This window comes from Schistocerca serialis, chromosome 9 (assembly GCF_023864345.2).
Source record: "Schistocerca serialis cubense isolate TAMUIC-IGC-003099 chromosome 9, iqSchSeri2.2, whole genome shotgun sequence".
NCBI lineage: Eukaryota > Metazoa > Arthropoda > Insecta > Orthoptera > Acrididae > Schistocerca > Schistocerca serialis.
In genome coordinates this window covers 374549476-374572225 of record NC_064646.1, presented here as the reverse complement: position 1 = coordinate 374572225, position 22750 = coordinate 374549476, and the positions used below count along the sequence as shown (strand labels likewise).

Here is a 22750-nt window from a genome sequence, read left to right as displayed (position 1 = left end):
TTTTCCTCCTATTTCCATTCGTAGTGAGAATCTCTTGTTGTCAGGTGGTTCCTCCTTAAGAGCCCAACTCTTTGTAAGTAGCTTGGAGGCAGAATCCTCTAAAACGTTTGAACTTGTAGTTAGTTTTCTTTATATCGGTCAGGCAATGCATACTTCCAAGGCGAACGATTAGGAAAAACTTTGTTGTGATGTTGCCTAGAATTTAGTTTATCAGTGTTATTATTGAGACACCGCTCCGATGCTTATCTGTTGATGTGAATTGATTTAAACAAGTTGGCTAGCATATCGTACGACAGCTTCGCGAACGCCTCAGGCTGCGTTTCGGAATAAGAGTGCGGATATGGGGAACGTTGTAGCCTGTACGTATCGGATCGTCCATAGTTCAGGCTGAACATTACCTACGCCCTTCTCTTCTACAAACATTACCTACGCCCTTCTCTTCTACAGCTGTCTCCTAAGCAGAGAAGAGTCTGCATGCGTGCGGCGACGTCACGGTGACCGGCTACATGGTGGGTGTAGTTGCCCTTGAGAACGGAATCTTTAAAAGACAGGAGCCGGTGTGCCGCCAACGCCACACGCAATCCTCCAGCTCCAGAGGTCGGCTTCCAGTTCCAGGCACCATGGGGTCAATACTGCCGCTGTTTGTGCTACTGCTTGTCGCATACGCCGGCGCCGCTCAGCTACGTGAGTGCTTACTGTGAATGTCTTAGAACGCACAGGCGTTGTGCTAACGCGTCTACCTACATTCCTGTACCATGAAGATTTGCCCTTGTTGATATTTCCTTTATTATCAGCTTCTGTCTAAGGTCTCAGTATCAGATTTCGTGCTATGAAACATTAACGGGTGTCCTACCCTTCCTAAGTATAACAGTATTTTATGTACACTTTCCCTCACTTATTATTTCTAGAACGTGTACATTTAATTCGCTGTTTACCACCTTAAAATTTAACATATATTTTTAGCACAAAATTTTTACACCGTCCAGTTTCTTCATCTCCAAATTTCCATTCGACCATATTTTTATTTCACACAACTCTGTGATCTACATGCAGAGTTTCAGAATCCACCCAGTTTCGCTTCAATAACTGATTCCGTCACACCTGACTTGTCTAAAAACATAGCGTATCTAACGTTTCTCCACTTGCGACTGCCTCATTCCGCTGTCATCCACAGTCCATCCACATATAAACTTTTCCTCCCCTATTATTTCTAGAACGCTACATTTAGTTCGTTGGATGGGAAACTTTGAACATCCTGAAAAATGGGGCTAATTCACACTAACAACGGTCTGAGGCCATAAGCCAAGACCCGACGCATTAGTCAGTTCTTCACCTTTTTTCGTGCTTAAGTTGATATTTAGTGGAGGTTTGAGAAATTCTGCCATTTGCTACAACTGCAGTGATATTAATTATAAAAACTGTAAAACACCGTCAGAATTATTACGCATACAGAAGTGGTATTAACAAGCGTTAGTAAATGTTAATGCCTTCTTAACAATATTGCCATCTACGAGTCATTTATATTGTATGGTTTCTTTATACAAGTGCAATTAGCTACCTATTTCCGTTCTCCTATTTCATTCAATAATAGTTAAATTTTCTGTCAAAGGTTATATAACATAATGAGTAAATTATGTCGTGTTGAAGTACCAATCACAATATGTGGATGCCCAGGAATCATCCAACTGCACTTGGAGTAATTGAATACTGCAAAGTGAAATATTCAATTCCGATATATGACATTATGTATGTTATACATCTACTATATAAACAGAAACCGAAATGAAAGTGCTCAAGAACTAGGTATTTTGCCGTCCACTCAAAATTTTAAAAACATATTTTTTGACAAACTCTACTTGGTACTGAAGGAGGGTACTGAAGGAAGTCGTAATAGTCAAATTTGCAGAGAATTTTCTGCTCTTTTAAAAAGTGAATAGATGCCAAAGCTCTACGAGCATAAGAGATTGACATTTTTTGAAGAAGAAAACTGAAAAGAGTCCTTTATTTTGAACACATTTTGACTACAGAGAGTTTAGGCAATATAAATTTTGTTGAAAAAAATTTGTTTTCTAATCTTTCGAGCCATATACACTCCTGGAAATGGAAAAAAGAACACATTGACACCGGTGTGTCAGACCCACCATACTTGCTGCGGACACTGCGAGAGGGCTGTACAAGCAATGATCACACGCACGGCACAGCGGACACACCAGGAACTGCGGTGTTGGCCGTCGAATGGCGCTAGCTGCGCAGCATTTGTGCACCGCCGCCGTCAGTGTCAGCCAGTTTGCTGTGGCATACGGAGCTCCATCGCAGTCTTTAACACTGGTAGCATGCCGCGACAGCGTGGACGTGAACCGTATGTGCAGTTGACGGACTTTGAGCGAGGGCGTATAGTGGGCATGCGGGAGGCCGGGTGGACGTACCGCCGAATTGCTCAACACGTGGGGCGTGAGGTCTCCACAGTACATCGATGTTGTCGCCAGTGGTCGGCGGAAGGTGCACGTGCCCGTCGACCTGGGACCGGACCGCAGCGACACACGGATGCACGCCAAGACTGTAGGATCCTACGCAGTGCCGTAGGGGACCGCACCGCCACTTCCCAGCAAATTAGGGACACTGTTGCTCCTGGGGTATCGGCGAGGACCATTCGCAACCGTCTCCATGAAGCTGGGCTACGGTCCCGCACACAGTTAGGCCGTCTTCCGCTCACGCCCCAACATCGTGCAGCCCGCCTCCAGTGGTGTCGCGACAGGCGTGAATGGAGGGACGAATGGAGACGTGTCGTCTTCAGCGATGAGAGTCGCTTCTGCCTTGGTGCCAATGATGGTCGTATGCGTGTTTGGCGCCGTGCAGGTGAGCGCCACAATCAGGACTGCATACGACCGAGGCACACAGGGCCAACACCCGGCATCATGGTGTGGGGAGCGATCTCCTACACTGGCTGTACACCACTGGTGATCGTCGAGGGGACACTGAATAGTGCACGGTACATCCAAACCGTCATCGAACCCATCGTTCAACCATTCCTAGACCGGCAAGGGAACTTGCTGTTCCAACAGGACAATGCACGTCCGCATGTATCCCGTGCCACCCAACGTGCTCTAGAAGGTGTAAGTCAACTACCCTGGCCAGCAAGATCTCCGGATCTGTCCCCCATTGAGCATGTTTGGGACTGGATGAAGCGTCGTCTCACGCGGTCTGCACGTCCAGCACGAACGCTGGTCCAACTGAGGCGCCAGGTGGAAATGGCATGGCAAGCCGTTCCACAGGACTACATCCAGCATCTCTACGATCGTCTCCACGGGAGAATAGCAGCCTGCATTGCTGCGAAAGGTGGATATACACTGTACTAGTGCCGACATTGTGCATGCTCTGTTGCCTGTGTCTATGTGCCTGTGGTTGTGTCAGTGTGATCATGTGATGTATCTGACCCCAGGAATGTGTCAATAAAGTATCCCCTTCCTGAGACAATGAATTCACGGTGATCTTATTTCAATTTCCAGGAGTGTAGTAAAATAAAGACATTTAGTAAAATAAAATCTTCTACCCCACCTTTTGCAAGGTTTATCTACTATTTGACGGGACTATATTTATATGAATGCTTAGAGTCTGTTCTTTCGGACATATCCAAAAGAACAGATGCCACGCTTTCATACAAATGCTTCGGTTAGATGGGCAATGGATCAAACTTCTCCAGTGCGGATGCACGTCAGACCTCCTGCGGGAATCTGAGTAGCGATCATGGAGGAAATGGACATGGACTATGGATCCGTGGCGCTCGTTGGGGAGTCGGTTGGCCTTGAGGCCTACCGAGATAACCCCAGCAGTTGTGATGAACACTGCGTTCCGGGTGACACAGTGGTTAACGCATCCACCTTGTAAGCAGAAGATCCCGGGTTCGAATCCCGGTGTGGTACGCGTTTTCACTCGACTTCGCTGATTCTGTATAACGTCTGAACACAGCTGATGTCACTAACCCGTTTCCTTTCCATTCTCCCCCTACAACTTCAATTTACATATAAGGGGCCATATGTGTTTTATCTGGTCATTCCACTTCCTGTCACTCTGGACGGTTGCTGCTACTACAGGAATTCTATGCTAGTTACTCTTTCCAGTGATTTGTAGTCAATAGTGTAGTCGGGCAGCAGAAGATCTCGTCGTCGCTGCACCAAGCGTCGAACCTGCGCAGCTTTTTCTGTCATTTTGATGTAGTACTCTGGCAGATGCAACCGTCCTACAGACAGCAGCATTGTGCGCGAATAGCGTCTCGGATACGCAAACATAATCTACTTTATCATTATCACAAAATGTCAATAACAGCGGTTCTCTAACTCCGTATCGTAATCCCGAAATGTATGTTTATCTTTCTCGAATTTTTGTAGTTGAGAAATACGTGTTCATGCCGTAAGAAACTACTGTATCTAACCAAAAATATGCTCCGATACCGGATAAGCCTGTACATTCTTCTCAATACCACAATACGGAACTGTATAGAATCCTTCCTGAAGTCAAGGAACATGGCACATACCTGAGAACCTTTGCCTATGGTATAAGGGTCGATCAAGACGTATCCGTTCGAAGGCCGTACAGTGCAGAACCAGTATGCCACCGAGGCAAAATCGCTGTGGGCTTTGAGGTAATCATCACACGGACGAACCAGGTTGAAGATACAAGTCTGGTAAATACCGTATCGTGCTACATCAAGATGTCCGTAACTGCCTGCTGTACATATTTTTACGACAGAGATCGTCGAAACTTTTAAGGGACCGAAGGCATGTTAATCGCACGAAGAGAGAGCAAAGTTCAGATGGCTCTACGCACTATGGGATTTAACATCTGAGGTCATCAGTCCCCTAGACTTAGAACGACTTAAACCTAAGGACGTCACACACATCCATGGCCGAGGCAGGACTCGAACCTCCGATCGTAACAGCAGCGCGGTTCCAGACTGAAGCGCCTAGAGCCGCTCGCCCACAGCGGCCGGCGGAGAGAGATCGTGAGATTGGCCTGGTGCTCGAGTGTCTCCCACTTTAGGAAATTTGCGACATGGGGACGTGCGTTATCATAAATTTGGCCCTTGATTCCACAACTGTGGTTTTCGAGAGATGTTCTGCCCCATCTATATTCTTCATTCTCCGATCTGTGCCTACCTGAGTTCGTCCATCAGCAGCCAAGAAAAGAGTAGCAGCACGCTGGTCGTATTTCAACGTATTTGGTAAAAACGTCGCAATAATTCGTTTCAACCGCAGGCCCCTTGGAAAAACATGAATGCCACATTAATCCGTTGCCTAAATGTCGGTGCTCATATACCCGTATCGATGTCGCTCTACGGTGTATATATGCTGCAGCAACGCTCTCAGACGGAAACTTTTTAATCGCCCTTTATGCTATGTTTTCTGCAAATCTTCTTATTGGCATTTGTTATATTATTATTCCAGTGAAGAAAATGTTTACCTCTTTGCGATTACACAGTGTTATTAATCTACAGTTTCCAACTTCTCTAAGTGAGTACTTGATACACTACTGGCCATTAAAATTGCTACACCACGAAGATAACGTGCTACAGACGCGAAATTTAACCGACAGGAAGAAGATGCTGTGATATGCAAATGGTTAGCTTTTCACAGCATTCACACAGGGTTGGCGCCGGCGGCGACACCTACAACGTGCTGACATGAGGAAAGTTTCAAACCGATTTCTCATACACAAACAGCAGTTGACCGGCGTTACCTGGTGAAACGTTGTTGTGATGCCTCGTGTAAGGAGGAGAAATGCTTACCATCACGTTTACGACTTTGATAAAGGTCGGCTTGTAGCTTATCGCGATTGCGGTTTATCGTATCGTGACATTGCTGCTCGCGTTGGTCGAGATCCAATGACTGTTAGCAGAATATGGAATCGGTGGGTGCAGGAGGGTAATACGGAAAGCAGTGCTGGAACCCAACGGCCTCGTATCACTAGCAGTCGATATGACAGGCATCTTATCCGCATGGCTGTAACGGATCGTGCAGTCACGTCTCGATCCCTGAGTCAACAGATGGGGACGTTTGCAAGACAACAACCATCTGCACGAACAGTTCGACGACGCTTGCAGCAGCATGGACTATCAGCTCGGAGACCATGGCTGCGGTTACCCTTGACGCTGCATCCCAGACAGGAGCCCATGCGATGGTGTACTCAATGACGACGCATCCGTGTTTGGCGACATCGCGGTGAACGCACATTGGAAGCGTGTATTCGTCATCGCCATACTGGCGTATCAGCCGGCGTGATGGTATGTGGTGCCATTGGTTACACGTCTCGGTCACCTCTTGTTCGCATAGACGGCACTTTGGACAGTGGACGTTGTATTTCAGATGTTTTACGACCCGTTGCTCTACCCTTCATTCGATCCCTGCGAAACCCTACATTTCAGCAGGATAATGCACGACCGCATGTTGCAGGTCCTGTATGGGCCTTTCTGGATACCGTAAATGTTCGCCTGCCGGCCGGAGTGGCCGAGCGGTTCTAGGCGCTACAGTCTGGAACCACGCGACCGCTACGGTCGCAGGTTCGAATCCTGTTTCGGGCATGGATGTGTGTGATGTCCTTAGGTTAGTTAGGTTTAAGTAGTTCTGAGTTCTAGGGGACTGATGACCACAGCAGTTGAGTCCCATAGTGCTCAGAGCCATTTGAACCATTGTTTTGAAATGTTCGCCTGCTACACTGGCCAGCACATTCTCCAGATCGCTTACCAATTGAAAACGTCTTGACAATGGTTTCCGAGCAACTGGCTCGTCACAATACGCCAGTCACTACTCTTGATGAACTGCTGTATCGTGTTGAAGCTGCATGGGCAGCTGTACCTGCACACACCATGCAAGCTATGTTTGACTAAATGCCCAGGCGTATCAAGGCCGCTATTACGCCCAGAGGTGGTTGTTCTGGGTACTGATTTCTCAGGATCTATGCATCCAAACTGCGTGCAAATGTAATCACATGTCAGTTCTAGTATAATATATTTGTCCAATGAATACCCGTTTATCATCTGAATTTCTTCTTGGTGTAGCAATTTTAATGGCTAGTAGTGTATTTTGTAGAGCAGAAGAATACACCAAACAGCTACAAAAGAATTTTTCCTGAAATTTACTTTTCCGTTTCCGTAAGCCATGCTGCACTGATTTAAGATCGTGGTTGGTTGTCGACCACTACACAAGACCGACCCCTCAGTGCTTTGAGCAGCGGCTCTCTTGTGTATGGCGTGGTGCTCGTAATACAGTCGGCGAATGGAAGCAAACTTGTCCAAACTGGTCTGCAAATAAAGTAGATAACCAGAACGAAGTTTTCACACTGCAGCGGAGTGTGCGCTGATGCGGAACTTCCTTTCAGTTTTAATCTACTTTATTTGCAGACCAGTTTGCCGAACCAAGATTCGAGCTCGGGACTTATTTCCTTGTTCGGGAAAGTTCTCTACTATCTGAGCTACCGAAGCACGACTCACGACCCGTCCTCACAGCTTTAATTCCACCAATACCTCGTCTCCTGTGAGAGCGGATCGTAAATCGCGTTTAGGTAGCTCAGACAGTAGAGCACTTCCCCGCTCTCTTGTGTATGGCGTGGTGCTCGTAATACAGTCGGCGAATGGAAGCAAACTTGTCCAAACTGGTCTGCAAATAAAGTAGATAACCAGAACGAAGTTTTCACACTGCAGCGGAGTGTGCGCTGATGCGGAACTTCCTTTCAGTTTTAATCTACTTTATTTGCAGACCAGTTTGCCGAACCAAGATTCGAGCTCGGGACTTATTTCCTTGCTCGGGAAACTTCTCTACTATCTGAGCTACCGAAGCACGACTCACGACCCGTCCTCACAGCTTTAATTCCACCAGTACCTCGTCTCCTGTGAGAGCGGATCGTAAATCGCGTTTAGGTAGCTCAGACAGTAGAGCACTTCCCCGCTCTCTTGTGTATGGCGTGGTGCTCGTAATACAGTCGGCGAATGGAAGCAAACTTGTCCAAACTGGTCTGCAAATAAAGTAGATAACCAGAACGAAGTTTTCACACTGCAGCGGAGTGTGCGCTGATGCGGAATTTCCTTTCAGTTTTAATCTACTTTATTTGCAGACCAGTTTGCCGAACCAAGATTCGAGCTCGGGACTTATTTCCTTGCTCGGGAAACTTCTCTACTATCTGAGCTACCGAAGCACGACTCACGACCCGTCCTCACAGCTTTAATTCCACCAGTACCTCGTCTCCTGTGAGAGCGGATCGTAAATCGCGTTTAGGTAGCTCAGACAGTAGAGCACTTCCCCGCTCTCTTGTGTATGGCGTGGTGCTCGTAATACAGTCGGCGAATGGAAGCAAACTTGTCCAAACTGGTCTGCAAATAAAGTAGATAACCAGAACGAAGTTTTCACACTGCAGCGGAGTGTGCGCTGATGCGGAATTTCCTTTCAGTTTTAATCTACTTTATTTGCAGACCAGTTTGCCGAACCAAGATTCGAGCTCGGGACTTATTTCCCTGCTCGGGAAAGTTCTCTACTATCTGAGCTACCGAAGCACGACTCACGACCCGTCCTCACAGCTTTAATTCCACCAGTACCTCGTCTCCTGTGAGAGCGGATCGTAAATCGCGTTTAGGTAGCTCAGACAGTAAAGCACTTCCCCGCGGAAGGCAAAGGTCCTCAGTTCCGGTACACAGTTTTAATTTGCCATGAAGTTTCAAGGTAGATAACATTTGGAAAGGCATCTCATGCCTCTCTTCTGATACCCATCGCCTTAAAATTTATCGCGGAAAATGTGTTTCTCTACCATTTACGCCCAGCTAGATACATGTGAATATAGTAACAAAGTGCGTAAACTACCTGATAGAGAAACAAAACGGTATTGAACGAAAATTAATTTCATCTTCTAGATTATTTCAAAGTGTTGTCCTGCTGAACATACATTATGTGTTGTAACACCTGAAAGAGCAATTCGATGTGACGAAGAGAGACTTAATTATAGCTGCTGTATCTCATCGCAGGGTCACAATGTCTTTGAAAATCTGCTGTCTACATCTACATCTACATGGACACTCTGCAAATCACATTTAAATGCCTGGCAGAGGGTTCATCGAACCACCATCACAATTCCCTGTTTTCCAATCTCGCATAGCGCGCGGGAAAAATGAACACCTATATCTTTCCGTACGAGATCTGATTTCCCTTATTTTATCGTGATGATCGTTCCGCTCTATGAAGGTCGGTGTCAACAAAATATTGGAATTTCTTGAGAAGGTTCCGACGCAACGACCTTTCTTTTAATGATTTCCAGCCCAAATCCTGTATCATTTCTGTGACACTCTCGCCCATATTTCGCGATAATACAAAACGTGCTGCCTTTCTTTGAACTTTTTCGATGTACTCCGTCAGTCCTATCTGGTAAGGATCCCACACCGCGCAGCAGTATTCTAAAAGAAGACGGACAAGTGTAGTGTAGGCAGTCTCCTTAGTAGGTCTGTTACATTTTCTAAGTGTCCTGCCAATAAAACGGAGTCTTTGGTTAGCCTTCCCCACAACATTTTCTATGTGTTCTTTCCAATTTATGTTGGTCGTAATGGGAAATTGCAAACAGTTCTTCTGATTCTATTCAAGCCAGATCAATAACGTTCTTTCCTTTTTGCTCCGTCCTTCTTTCACTTGGAAATGATATCGGATTGTGGCTTTTCGTGATTAGGCGATATTTGTCACTAAATATCCACTAGCGGTGTCCATACAAATTGTGCATTATACCTGTGGAAACCACTTAGAATAGACTGACGTGTTGGAGCAACTGATTATGTGTTCTTACAGGGTACTCGTATATTAAGTACAGTGCGCTATGTTCGAGTTTTGTTTTCTTATTGTAATGATGAAGAAAAGAGGTGCACAAGAACGACGTATTAGACAAATCATCAATGGCAGAGGCTACGCAGCAAATTCGTGTAGTTTGCTTTCAATCCGACTTGCATCATACCCACCTCTTTCCATGGCGTTCCACAGGTAAGTGCCGTAACATGAAAACGTCAAAGAAACCCCCTGAAGCTCTGATACGGGTAACTGTCGTATACACTTTACGTGTACTCAGAGACGTGTCTCAAGGAAAAAAAATAGAGTGATTTTAGGTTGTCGCAGATGATAACATTTTTCGTCAAGCTGGAATTAGTTAATATACACCAATGAAAATAAAGTCATGTGTGGTGTCACCGCCAGACACCACGCTTGCTAGGTGGTAGCCTTTAAATCAACCGCGGTCCGTTAGTATACGTCGGACCCGCGTGTCGCCACTGCCAGTGATTGCAGACCGAGCGCCGCCACACGGCAGGTCTAGAGAGACGTCCTAGCACTCGCCCCAGTTGTACAGCCGACTTTGCTAGCGATGGTTCACTGACAAATTACGCTCTCATTTGCCGAGACGATAGTTAACATAGCCTTAGCTACGTCATTTGCTACGACCTAGCAAGGCGCCATTATCAATTGCTATTTATCTTGTGATGCATGTACCGTCAGACCGATGTTCACCAATTATGGATTAAAGTTAAGTATTCCAACAGCTACGTACTTTATTTGCTAGACTCAAATCCTTTAACTGTTCCAGACCTCACGCCAGCCTGCGTGAGCTTAAACGCGTGCCTTTCGGCTTCACCTCCTAGTGGCTTGGCTGTCTTGCCAAATCACAACATCATGTATGTGGAACCAATTGTCTGAATTGATGCAGAGGGTGATCCAAAAGTCTGTATACATTTGAAAATTCAGTAATTCACTGAATAATGTAGCTCAAAAGGTATAAACTCACATACACGCTGGAAATGACATATAGTTTTATTCAAAACCAAAAGAATAATGCAGAAAAAGAACTCAGACTGCTCTTCATATGATACAAAAGCAATAATTAGCACAAAAAAGACGATGTTCTTTATAGCAAATGCTCGCCATATCGGCCATCAATCATCAACAATACCTGTAGTTCAGGGACAATTTTGTGAACATCACTGTACAGTATATCAGAAGGTGTGGCGAGAAATTGCTACACGATGTTGTCTTTCAGCATCCCTAAAGATGTCGGACGATCGCGGTACACTTAAGACTACACGTAACCACATAACCAACAATCACACAGATTACGGTGTGGGTACCTGTCAGGCCAAGCATCCCGAATGTGGCGGATCGGCACTAGATCCCCATCGAACGATGTGTGCAAGAGATCTTTCACACGAGTGTTAATGAGGGGTGGAGAGCCATCTTGCATAAAAGTCGTACCTTCCAGCGGGTGTTTATCACCTAGGCTAGGGACGATGCGTTCATGTAACATATTGGTGTACATCGCACACGTAGTTTGATAAGTAGCAGCCCGCATTTCCTCGAAGAAAAAGGGTGTATTCACGACTGACATGGTAAATACACACCTCACCGTGATGTCGTCATGCAGTTCGGTTTCCATGACAGTTCTAGTAATTTCGGTATCCCAAATTCTGCAGTTTTATCTGTTGGCCCGTTTTTTCACCCGCTTGTGGGTTAAAAAAACCCCATGCCATTTTAGGCACGTGCGTCACGTTTTACACCTCAACTTACATTATTCCGTGAATTATAGCATTTTCAAATGTTTGCGGACTTTGCGGTCACGCTATATTTCGACCTGCTGCATCCACTAGGATAGCGCAGTTGTTTCAATATGTGGTTCTGACTGTTAGTACGTGTTACTAATAATTTATAAAGTGGAAATCAAAAACGAAAACTTAAACGCCATGCAACAGCTGAGAGTTTGTTATGAAAAGGGACGGGTTATTTGAAGCAGTTGTATGTTGAAGCCTAAAATCACTCTTACTTTTCACGAGAAGTAACGGTCCACTCCAGAGGAACAAATAGTTTCCTGTGGTAGGGAAACAGTCAGCCTCAGGAAGGCTCAATGCCTGTTATGAATTATCCGAACGACCATGTAAAAATTATTCAATTTCATTCTCGGAACCTACAAGACCACTCGTTTGCGTAGCAAATGACGTGTTAAAAGAAAAATTTTCCTCAAGAGGTGAAGGTTCTGTTTGTAAGCTACAGTTCCACAATGTTTGCAAATGATGTAATGAAGCAGCCCGTACAAACACATTACGAAGCTTTTCAATGTTCATTTGTTCTTTTATGTTTAATTTACTTGGCACTTGAGTAGGGACTCATATTGTCATCAAGCATATATATGCCTTCTGGAAACAAATTCACACAAAACAGACGCACAGCTTGAAACCTCCTAAACCACTTACTTCAGAGACTTACGCACAGGTCTTATATGATGTTTACAATGAAAGAGGACCAGCACCTCAGTCAAAAATGAATATACTGTAAAGTTTATTCGACGTAGCAGTATTGTTATAGAAGTTGTACAGGGCAGCTCATGTTGACCCGATGTTGCAGCAGTTGTAGTATCGCATCTGTTCGGACAGCTAAAGTAGAAATGGTTGGCATGTTGTCGGTTACCGCTATCACATAATAGCAAGTTGTTTCGTGTATCAGCCATGGTTGAACGTAAGGAGTGTTTTAATGTTCTTAAATGTTCTGATAAACTGATGTTTCTCCCGCCAGAACTCAAATCACCAGTACTGGGTTTATTATAGCGTACCCTCGGAGAAAGTAATTGGATGACTATCAGAATTCTGCGTACCACGTCTCTCTGATTATTGGTTTGACGCCGATTAATATATCTGCAGCTGCTGCTCCTAAGTGTTTCCCTTTCTGATACTAGGGGCTTCTGTAGCTACTCTATCTGCTGTTTCATTTCCAGAAATACCGTTGTGAGCTTTATCCCAACACAGACTTACACCTTGATTCCTGTTAGTGAGTTTTCATACTAGGTTCATGATGTCTAACGTCAATGGATGATTGTTTCGTCCTGTGCAGAGGTATCTGAATAATTCAATCGCTGATATGACATCACAGATGTTTCGAAAATAAAATGATTATTGCATTTGGTACACATCACACTGTTTCAAGCAAATTTCTAGCTGAAACTTTGGAAGGTAGGGAGACGAGGTACTGGCAGAAGTAAACCTGTGAGGATGGCGTGTGAGTCGTGCTTGGGTAGCTCAGATGGTAGAGCATTTGCCCGCGAAAGGCAAAGGTCCCGAATTCGAGTCTCGGTGCGGCATACAATCTGCCACGGAGTTTCATATCAGCGCACACTCCGCTGCAGAGTGAAAATCTCATTCTGGAAATTCCTAGCTGATTAAATATTATCTTTTTGGAAGCACTACACACAATCCGTTAAAACTAGAAAATATACGGAACAGACTTTGCATTGTTTCGTAGACATAGATAGAACAACACATTCCTCTCAAGTGTTCAAATGTGTGTGAAATCTTATGGGACTTAACTACTAAGGTCATCAGTCCCTAAACTTACACAATACTTAACCTAAAGTATCCGAAGGACAAACACACACACCCAAGCCCAAGGGAGGACTCGAACCTCCGCCGGGACCAACCGCACAGTCCATGACTGCAGCACCTTACACCTCTCGGCTAATCCCGTGCGGCTAAAACAATCGTTGTATAAACTGATCCATGAAAGAACAGTAAGTCCAGAGAAAGCACCAAGTTTAAAGTTTCTATTTATGGAGACTTATTTACGTGTACGGCACACAACCCTTTGATTCTACTTTATTATTGCATGTTACAGCGTCTGTTCGTCGACATGTGATAGCTGCCGCTTCGCCCTAGGAAAGAAAAATATTGTGGCCTTCGTAAATCGGTTAATATCATTCCTCGCCAAACAGACAGACGTAATAGTTTAGTACGTGTTGGCGGAAGGTATAAAGTTTAAAGGTTGTTTCTGGTATCAAGTGTGCCAACAGCAATTTTTCTTCGAAACTCAAGACTATTTCTGCTTCTTCCGTCATCCGCCTTGCCAGATGCCCCTAGGTTCTCACAGCTTCCAGTAGTGTTGTACCTACAAATCACTATGACTTTTTTCTACTCTTACGATCTCATTTGAGGACATTGTAGACAATCATAGTGTGAGGAGACTTCAGAGAGTAGGTAACACTTAATTAAGACAGAACAAGTTCGCTCGCGCTGTGGTGCTCCTGTTACTCGCACCGCAGCAGGACTGTGTTTGCAGGGAAGTCGAAACATGTACTATCATCATGTTGTACAACGATCTTAGTTTGGGACTTCACGTGTAACTTACTTTCTGAAGTCCCTACGTAGGTATTTAATATCAAGTAATATTATCAGAATGTTCGTCGTTTTATAAACTATGTTTTCCGTTACAATTTTATTTTGTAAGAAATTACTGGTCCTCTCCTTTCCACCCCCCACCCCACAGCGATTATAATACTTTCGCTACTTGAGCCAGCGTCGATGGAAAACTATTTACCACACTGATACATAACTTTATAGCAATGATCGGACAGGTTTTCCACGATCTTGTCGTGATGTTGGCAGATGCCTCGCCCAAAGACACCGTGCTTTCGTTCACTCTCACATCTTTGTAAACTTTTTGCAAGGGCCCACGACGCTCTTGTTTTCCGACAAAAGTGTTTCAGCTCTCTGCTTGGAAAGCACCTCTGTTACAAAAGCCGTTTCAAAAGGTACGTATAGCGCCCCCACCTATCGGAACTTCATGAAAATATAGGCCAGTGGTTCTCAACGTGGGAGCAATAACCCCGTAAGGGATGAAATGAAATTTTCTGAGGGGTAAAAACTAAATTATTCGGATCTGTTTCAGTCACGAAACTCAATTATTTCGAAAAGATAATTGCTATTATCACAATTTTTAAGACTATAGTGTTGATTATATAAGTTATCAATCACTACTTTTTCGCAGTAAAATGTAAATGACGTGTCACTAGGGCCTCCCGTCGGGTAGACCGTTCGCCTCGTGCAAGTCTTTCGAGTTGACGCCACTTTGGCGACTTGCGTGTCGATGGGGATGAAATGATGATGATAAAGACAACACAACACCCAGTCCCTGAGCGGAGAAAATCTCCGACCCAGCCGGGAATCGGACCTGGGCCGTTAGGTATGACATTCCGTCGCGTTGACGCACGCTGAGCTACCGTGCCGGCATACCACTCAGCTACCAAGGGCGGACACTTTTTCGCAGTTAGTAGCATTAATGTATTGGTGGCTAGAGATTCCTCCCTCAGTCCACACCACACATACGTTGTGCTTTATACCATGCATCGCTGATGATAAAAATGAGGCACATACCTAACAAATGTTGAATATCTCAAGAAAATGTCTTCTCCAAGTTGTCGATAGTAGTCCAGAAATTGCTTCACTACTCGCTTCGAAAGAGGTAAATGAATTAATTGACAGCACGACACAGCAGTAACTATGCAAGGCCTACCGTAGCGCTGTATATTTTATTATTATTATTATTATTATTATTATTATTATTATTATTATTACTATTACTGTGTTCGTGTGGTCAGACACAAAGGATTAACAGCCTGAAGTCTTCCAATTTTTGCCAGTTAGAAGTAAGGCGCGCAGCAATCAAGTGACTTACGAACAGTAACTATAGTGCACACATTTTAAGTTGATTGGGTTTCATTGGGGTTGCAGTGTGCAATTCAACCAATTGACGCAGTGGAGAGGAGTAATACATAGGAAGTGTCTGCTTTCACTGTGATTAGTTAGCTTTCTTGTCTGAGACGGAGTAGTGGGGAGTAAGTGCTATGCACCTCGAATTCCTTCGTCATTCATTGTCTCTCTTCTCTCTCTAGCTCACTCTCTCTCTTTTCTCTCTTTCTCTCTCTCTCTCCCTCTCTCTCACACACATACAAACACACACACATACAAACACAATGTAAATACCGCTCATATTTCGTCATTTTAAAAACAAAAGTGTTCCAACAAAAGCCATTATTGTACAGCATAGTTAGATGCTAATGTTGGTGATAATGTGGGGGACAGTGACAAGAGACGGGAGGGGAAGGTGGGAGGGCGGTGGTACGAGCTAACATCTAATTGCACTCAGGGTCTAAGAAAGCTTGGAAACCATTGGTGTAGGGGCTGAAGCGCCAATATTCGACGAAGTTCCACAAGAAATTCTGCATTTTTTTCAACCGAAGTAGGGTAAGAAAAACATGTGCTGTAATTCTGATTGAACGTCATGACATGCCGTTAGGCGCCAGAACTGGCATGGCGACGTAGGGGTGAAACACAGGCACCAGTGTGCTCTATAGTTCCACACAGTCAATAAGTGCCGGGACAAGGTGGCTGGGTTTTACTCGTAAAGCTGTTTTACCAAAACAACAGCAGTATTGCAGCTGCTCTTCGCCAGTATCGACACTTTAATGCCTTACGGAGAGGTTCTCTGTCCACACCGGGGTTGAAAAATATGGTTCGTAAGTTCCAGTTAACTGGCGATTTGGAAATTGACGCTGGAAGACGCCGATTTCAGCAAAGTTTCTTGAAGAATTTAGTGCTGACGTGGATGAGAGCGCTGGACGCAAAGTACGGTCTTGAAGCAGTACACAAGCTGTGTCACGACACTTGAATGCCGCCCGGGATTAGCCGAGCGGTCTAGGCCGCTGCAGTCATGGACTGTGCGGCTGGTCCCGGCGGAGGTTCGAGTCCTCCCTCGGGCATGGGTGTGTATGTGTTTGTCCTTAGGATAATTTAGGTTAGGGACTGATGACCTTAGCAGTTAAGTCCCATAAGATTTCACACCCATTTGATTTTTGACAGCTGAATAATCCGTCGTCCACACCCCACCTTAAAAATTTCGGATAGCAGTAGAGCAGTCTCTAGTGTAGTTCCAGACTGTCGTGTACGCAGATGATCGTCACTTCGAGCAACGGTTGTAACGTAGGACGCATACATGGTACGCAGTTAAAAATTGTTACCCTCTCATGTGGAAATCAAAATGTGTTGCTTTCAACAGTTTATTTCCTGTTTCTTTTCCGAATGTTCTTAAAAAACGCCTACACAAGGTTCCATTGTCCTACGATCACTCGTTTTTTATCAGGGTCCTCTTGAGTAGCTTAAGTTTAATTATAACGATTTTGTAGTTTCATACTTACAGTTGGCCTAGTATTTTTGTCTGGCAGAAATTGTCTCTGAGCAAGATTGAAAATAGTTTCAGTACCCCTGTATCGTCAAGGTTTCCAGACGTTATCGTTACCTTCTCCAAATTACTCCCAATTTTAAATCTATTGCCGAGCTCTAGAATAGAAACAACATTAAAATGCAATCCTAGTGCAAAAGCACAAGAAATTGAAAGTATAAAGAAAAGTGTCTGTACACACGAACCTTTGTCACATGTGTGAACAGCTTCCTTTTCAGATAATAGACAATTTTCCCCTGAATCTGTGACATACAGTCTCGAAAACCGGGTACTTAATTTTACCATTCAGCTATAGCTCATGGCTGTAGATCTTCGTACTTGTATATGTCCTGGCACCAGTGCAATGAGTACCGAGCCCTATAATGTTCACAGAGTTAGAAGCATTTCTGGTATATGTTAAAACTGCAATTCAAGTTCTTGAAATAAAAAAAAAGTCTTTTTAAAAAGTAGCAAAGAAATTACAAATCATATTTGCCACGGTTGACAGCCCACGTCCAATAGTTCAGATGTTTCGTCAGTTTTATTTGTCATACGACGTGTTTTACATACGTAAAATAGTGCACTAATGAAATTCTGTTTTATTACAGCACCATCGATGAAAACTTGCAAGCAGACTGACCCAGACTTCAGCGGCTGTTTGAAGAATGCTCTCATGGACTCCAGACCGATTCTGAGACAAGGTAACTTCTGTCGACGCAGTGATGTATTTCTCGAATGTATTATTTTTACTTCCCCCTCCCAATCGTCGATATTATATAAGAGGTAGGTGGAGCAGCAGCGTGAAGTCGATTTCCTCGTGCAGTTCTTGGATGTCATGCGCCGGTGTTTTTTCGAGTTATATATAAAACAGCGCTTATTGTTGTCAGATTTTGGGAAGATTTCAAAGGGGTGCAAAGATTGGAAACTTCTAAATGTTCAGAGATTGTACAGAGTTTCACGGAGAGCATAAGGGAACAATTGACAGGAATGGGGAAAGAAATACAGTAGAAGAAGAATGGGTAGCTCTGAGGGATGAAGTAGTGAAGGAAGCAGAGGATCAAGTAGGTAAAAAGACGAGGGCTAGTAGAAATCGTTGGGTAACAAAAGAAATATTGAATGTAATTGATGAAAGGAGAAAATATAAAAATGCAGTAAATGAAGCAGGCAAAAAGAAATACAAACGTCTCAAAAATGAGATCGATAGGAAGTGAAAAATGGCTAAGCAGGGATGGCTAGAGGACAAATGTAAGGATGTAGAGGCCTATCTCACTAGGGGTAAGATAGATACTGCCTACAGGAAAATTAAAGAGACCTTTGGAGATAAGAGAACTCAGATGGAAACCCAGTTCTAAGCAAAGAAGGGAAAGCAGAAAGGTGGAATGAGTATATAGAGGGTCTATACAAGGGCGATGTACTTAAGGACAATATTATGGAAATGGAAGAGAAGCTCTCCTGCGAACCTTGCAGAACTAGCACTCCTGAAAGAAAGGATATTGCGGAGATATGGCTTTTCACAGCCTGGGGGATGTTTCCAGAACGAGATTTTCGCTCTGCAGGAGAGCTTCTGTAAAGCTTGGAAGGTAGGAGACGAGGTAATGGCAGAAGTAAAGCTGTGAGGATGGGCCGTGGGTCGTGCTTGTGTAGCTCAGTTGGTAGAGCACTTTCCCGCGAAAGGCAAAGGTCCCGAGTTCGAGTCTCGGTCCGGCACACAGTTTTAATCTGCCAGGAAGTTTCAGTTCCAGATGATAATTTAATTTGTAATTCAACATAATTTTACTGTTCGTTAGTTTCGTCTTTTCATTTATTATTGAAACTAAATGGTCATTTCCATGTTGTTAACATTCAGAGTTTTTTATATGTAAATTGTACATTGTAATTTAAGTTTTCTGGAGAGTAGTTCATTTGTAAATTTAGTTGTAAGCTCACTTTGATAAAAAATTTCGAAAGTTAGTAATGTCTTCTTTAACTTATATTTTATTTCTTGAATATAGTCCTTAAGGAGCGCCTACCTATTACAGAAACATATCTGGAAGGATTAAGGGGTCAGAGACGTATCGTCTCGAAATCGTAAATCTGGACCAGAAGTCGTTAATGAATCTGTCCATGCCACGTCTATAATGTTTCAATCCGATCAACCAAAATAGTCAGATAATCATTGGCTGTAGTGCGACTGTGCATGGTAGCCACTGAATACCGCGATATGGCTCCCCAAATCAACACCGAACCCTGGTGTAACTGAACTGTTACGCCAGTGGTATATTGTAGTACTTTGCGTAGAACCACTGATTTGCAGATGTTCTCAAATGTCTTGATTGTTGCTTTCTATTTAGTGTCTTCCTCTTATTTGTGGGAGTGAGTCAACTGCAGCGAATCAAAAAGATAAGATGTTGTTGACCGTATATGCTTCATATATGTAAGTAGCAGTACTGCATCACATCTGCCTATCCGTTCTCATACATGTTTTCTTTCCAGGAATTCCGAGTCTGGGTCTCCCATCTATTGACCCGATGCACTTCACGCAAATCAGCATTAAGGACACACCCGATCGGCCAGTGTTTCTTAACCTGGAATTCAATGAGGCCGATATGATCGGCATGGGTGAGGGAATTGTTGACACCCTTGAGTAAGTAGCTGCTGCTGCTGCGATCTTGAGAGCAAATTCTTGTGTGATGCAGTTCTCCGACCTAATCAGCTCTCTGCCTCATAAACTTGAACTTTTTTTCTGTAGTTAAACCTTGGTTCTCCACTACACGTTTTACACTCCAAGCCTCCATTAATTACATAATTAACTGTTCCTTGATGCCCCAGGACGACTTTTGTCAACCCTTTTGTCTATTTTCACATATAGCTCTCTTCTCCCAAATACGACAGAATACATCTTCATTACTTAACCGCCATACTAAACACATCAATAGCAGTCGTCTGCGAAACATTTTCTATCCTTTTATTTGCTTCTTGTTGTGCTGTCTATCGTCTACGTTTCACTTCCGTACAAGGCCACACCTTAGAAGAACGGTCATGGAAAACGCTCCCTAACACTTAAATTGATATTTGATGTTTACATTTTTATCTTTCTATGAAAATCTTTTCTTGCTATCGCAAGTCTGCATTTTACGTCCTCTTTGTATCTCCCATCTTCAGTTATTTTGTTACTCAAACAGCAAAATTTCTCTCCCACTGTTAGCGTCTCATTACCCTACCTAATTCTTTGTGCTTTTTCTATTTCAATCCGTCCTTTCTCGACCATCTTAGGTTTACTTTTGTTGATGTTCACGTTTTAACTTTTTCTCAAGACTCCATTCACTCTTTCTAATCGTCCTTTGGTGTCTGTGACCGAATTACAAGAGGAAAAAAAAAATTGGAAAGGGCACATGTGAGAATGCACGTTTGGAACTAAGAACGTGAGAACGTGGTGGATATCAAGTGGACGAAGACTTCTCTGATATTGTTGTCCTTGATCATGAATGTCACGCACTGGCACGAACATTTCATGCTCTGTTGATAAAGGAAGTACGTGCTTCGAAGACCGGCAATAGTCCTGCAGTGGGCAATCAATTACACCTGCATCCACAAATTGTAGTACACATTAAGGACACCAACCTGCGTCACAAACAGCACAGGTTGCAAAAGGTTCTAATTGTTGCAATTTTGGGTGCGAGGTACTTTCAGAACCCTCCAGTGTTTCCCTCTCATAACAAACTATATCCTTAACATTGCGATTAATATTAAAACATTTCACCATATTTTCCACATTATGGTGTTGTTATAGAAGTCCAAGGCAGTGACCTCTACAGTCGTCAGAATAGCACTGTGACAAATGTGGGCATGAGGATCTGTCGAACGTCTGACTGTAATAATGGGACATTGTTATCAGAATGCACAGTCACTGATCATAGATACACAGACGTCCTCCATCACAGCTGCTGTCAGTGCAACTGGAAGAAGGACGCTGGCCACGCTGATATGCGCTGACTGCGGCTCATCTCGCATTCTTGACTACTGTGGCGAGAAAGGCACACACTTAGCACATCCCGACGTCATAGCCAGTTAGCCCCAGCACGGATGCCATAGTCTGTGTTGCCAGAACGAGCACAGCTAGCACACTACTACGGTGCTCTCGTTGATGACATAGACTCAATCCCAAAAAGGCAGTGAATAGCTCTGCAATAAGTGGTTGCAGTCATGGAAAGTTATGTCATGGGCTCTCTGCGACAGACTGGCCTGCAACACTGGAGACTGCATACAGCTGCAAGTCGGGGGACCGCTATTACTGTGCTCTCCCAGAATGATGGTGGTTGATCAGCTCGTAAAGGATCATCAGTGACGCCTTCATAGACCTGGTCTTGAGACGTGTCAAAGTGTTGCCATCAGGCCGGCCGAAGTGGCCGTGCGGTTAAAGGCGCTGCAGTCTGGAACCGGAAGACCGCTACGGTCGCAGTTTCGAATCCTGCCTCGGGCATGGATGTTTGTGATGTCCTTAGGTTAGTTAGGTTTAACTAGTTCTACGTTCTAGGGGACTAATGACCTCAGCAGTTGTCCCATAGTGCTCAGAGCCATTTTTTGTTGTTGCCATCAGTCAAGGCGTGGATGAGGCAGCAGCAGATGTCAGTAGCAGAGTCCATCAGATCTAGTAACCAATGGCATCTTACATTGTAGCCATATCAGTAGACCCAGAATGGAGCCACGGTATTGGGTAGCTGCTACACTAAGCAACTGCTGAGCTACAAGTGAGAACAAAGCTATGGAAGTCTGTGTATATGTACTTGTCTGGCTACACCAGACTCATTATCATTCTGTGAGATCATTGAATGTGCCCTGCTTTTCTCTGCTTGTCACCATTCTTGGTCACCTCAGGAAGTCACAACTTAGCCTGCACACTCTTTTCTGCTATATCAATAACTGAACAGTTACTCTTGTGTTTGACCTGAGCATTATTGCGACACTGCACAGTCAGCATTTTTACGTTATTCCTGTGTTACCACGACGTCATTTTTCTACATTGCTTGAAAGAGTGTTCAGCCTGTCCAGGGTGTTGAAACAGTCTCTGTATTTACTGCTGCTCTATCATTATTTCTCTCTCGCTGGCATTCCACTTGGTCATTCATTCATTCTGCTCTGCCTCTGGCATTGCAGGGCAATTTTTAATATGGGCCAGTAGTATTATTCTGTGGCGCAACATAATTTAGGGTCTCTGCTTCTCCTTTACCCATGCAACCCGAGAAGAAAACATTGGCCATTATTATCTTTCAGTTACTTTCAAAAGCCAAAAACTGCTAAATTCTAAACTGATGAGGGAAATTGGCACAAGTTTATTACTTCAAAATGCCATCCTTGGATTTACTTATATCTTCTGGACACTGCCACAAAAGAAAATGTACTTTTTGTTGAGATATTTCAACTTTGACAGCGTACTTCATAACGAAATAATTTGCCACTGAAGTACTTCGTCACATTTCTGTTATTTGTCTTTTCATTCTCTTCTATAAGGAGTAGGGAGTGGAGGGATTGATTGAGATCCATCCTAGAGTTGCGCTTCCTTCCAGGTTAATACCAGCAAGTTTGTAGTGCAGCAGATGGATTCTCATATGGGAATAAATTGAAAGGGATTATAAATTAAGTCCTTTGCCTTATGACCAAGGAATACTTCTTGAAAACCTCAAAAGGTACTGGGGAATGTGAACTAACTTTTCTCTAGGACAGTCATACTCTTA

The 22750-nt window shown here is 44.0% G+C and overlaps 1 protein-coding gene across 1 annotated transcript in view; it reads left to right on the top strand.

Annotated features, from left to right (window-relative positions):
• Positions 1-558: 558 nt before the first annotated feature.
• Positions 559-22750, top strand: part of LOC126419788 (protein takeout-like) — a 34384-nt gene continuing 12192 nt past the window's right edge. Inside the window, exons 1-3 of the mRNA XM_050086973.1 lie at positions 559-684; positions 17648-17740; positions 19512-19662. Coding sequence (XP_049942930.1) covers positions 621-684; positions 17648-17740; positions 19512-19662 — 308 coding nt within the window. The 5' untranslated portion in view covers positions 559-620. The remainder of the gene's footprint in view (positions 685-17647; positions 17741-19511; positions 19663-22750) is intronic.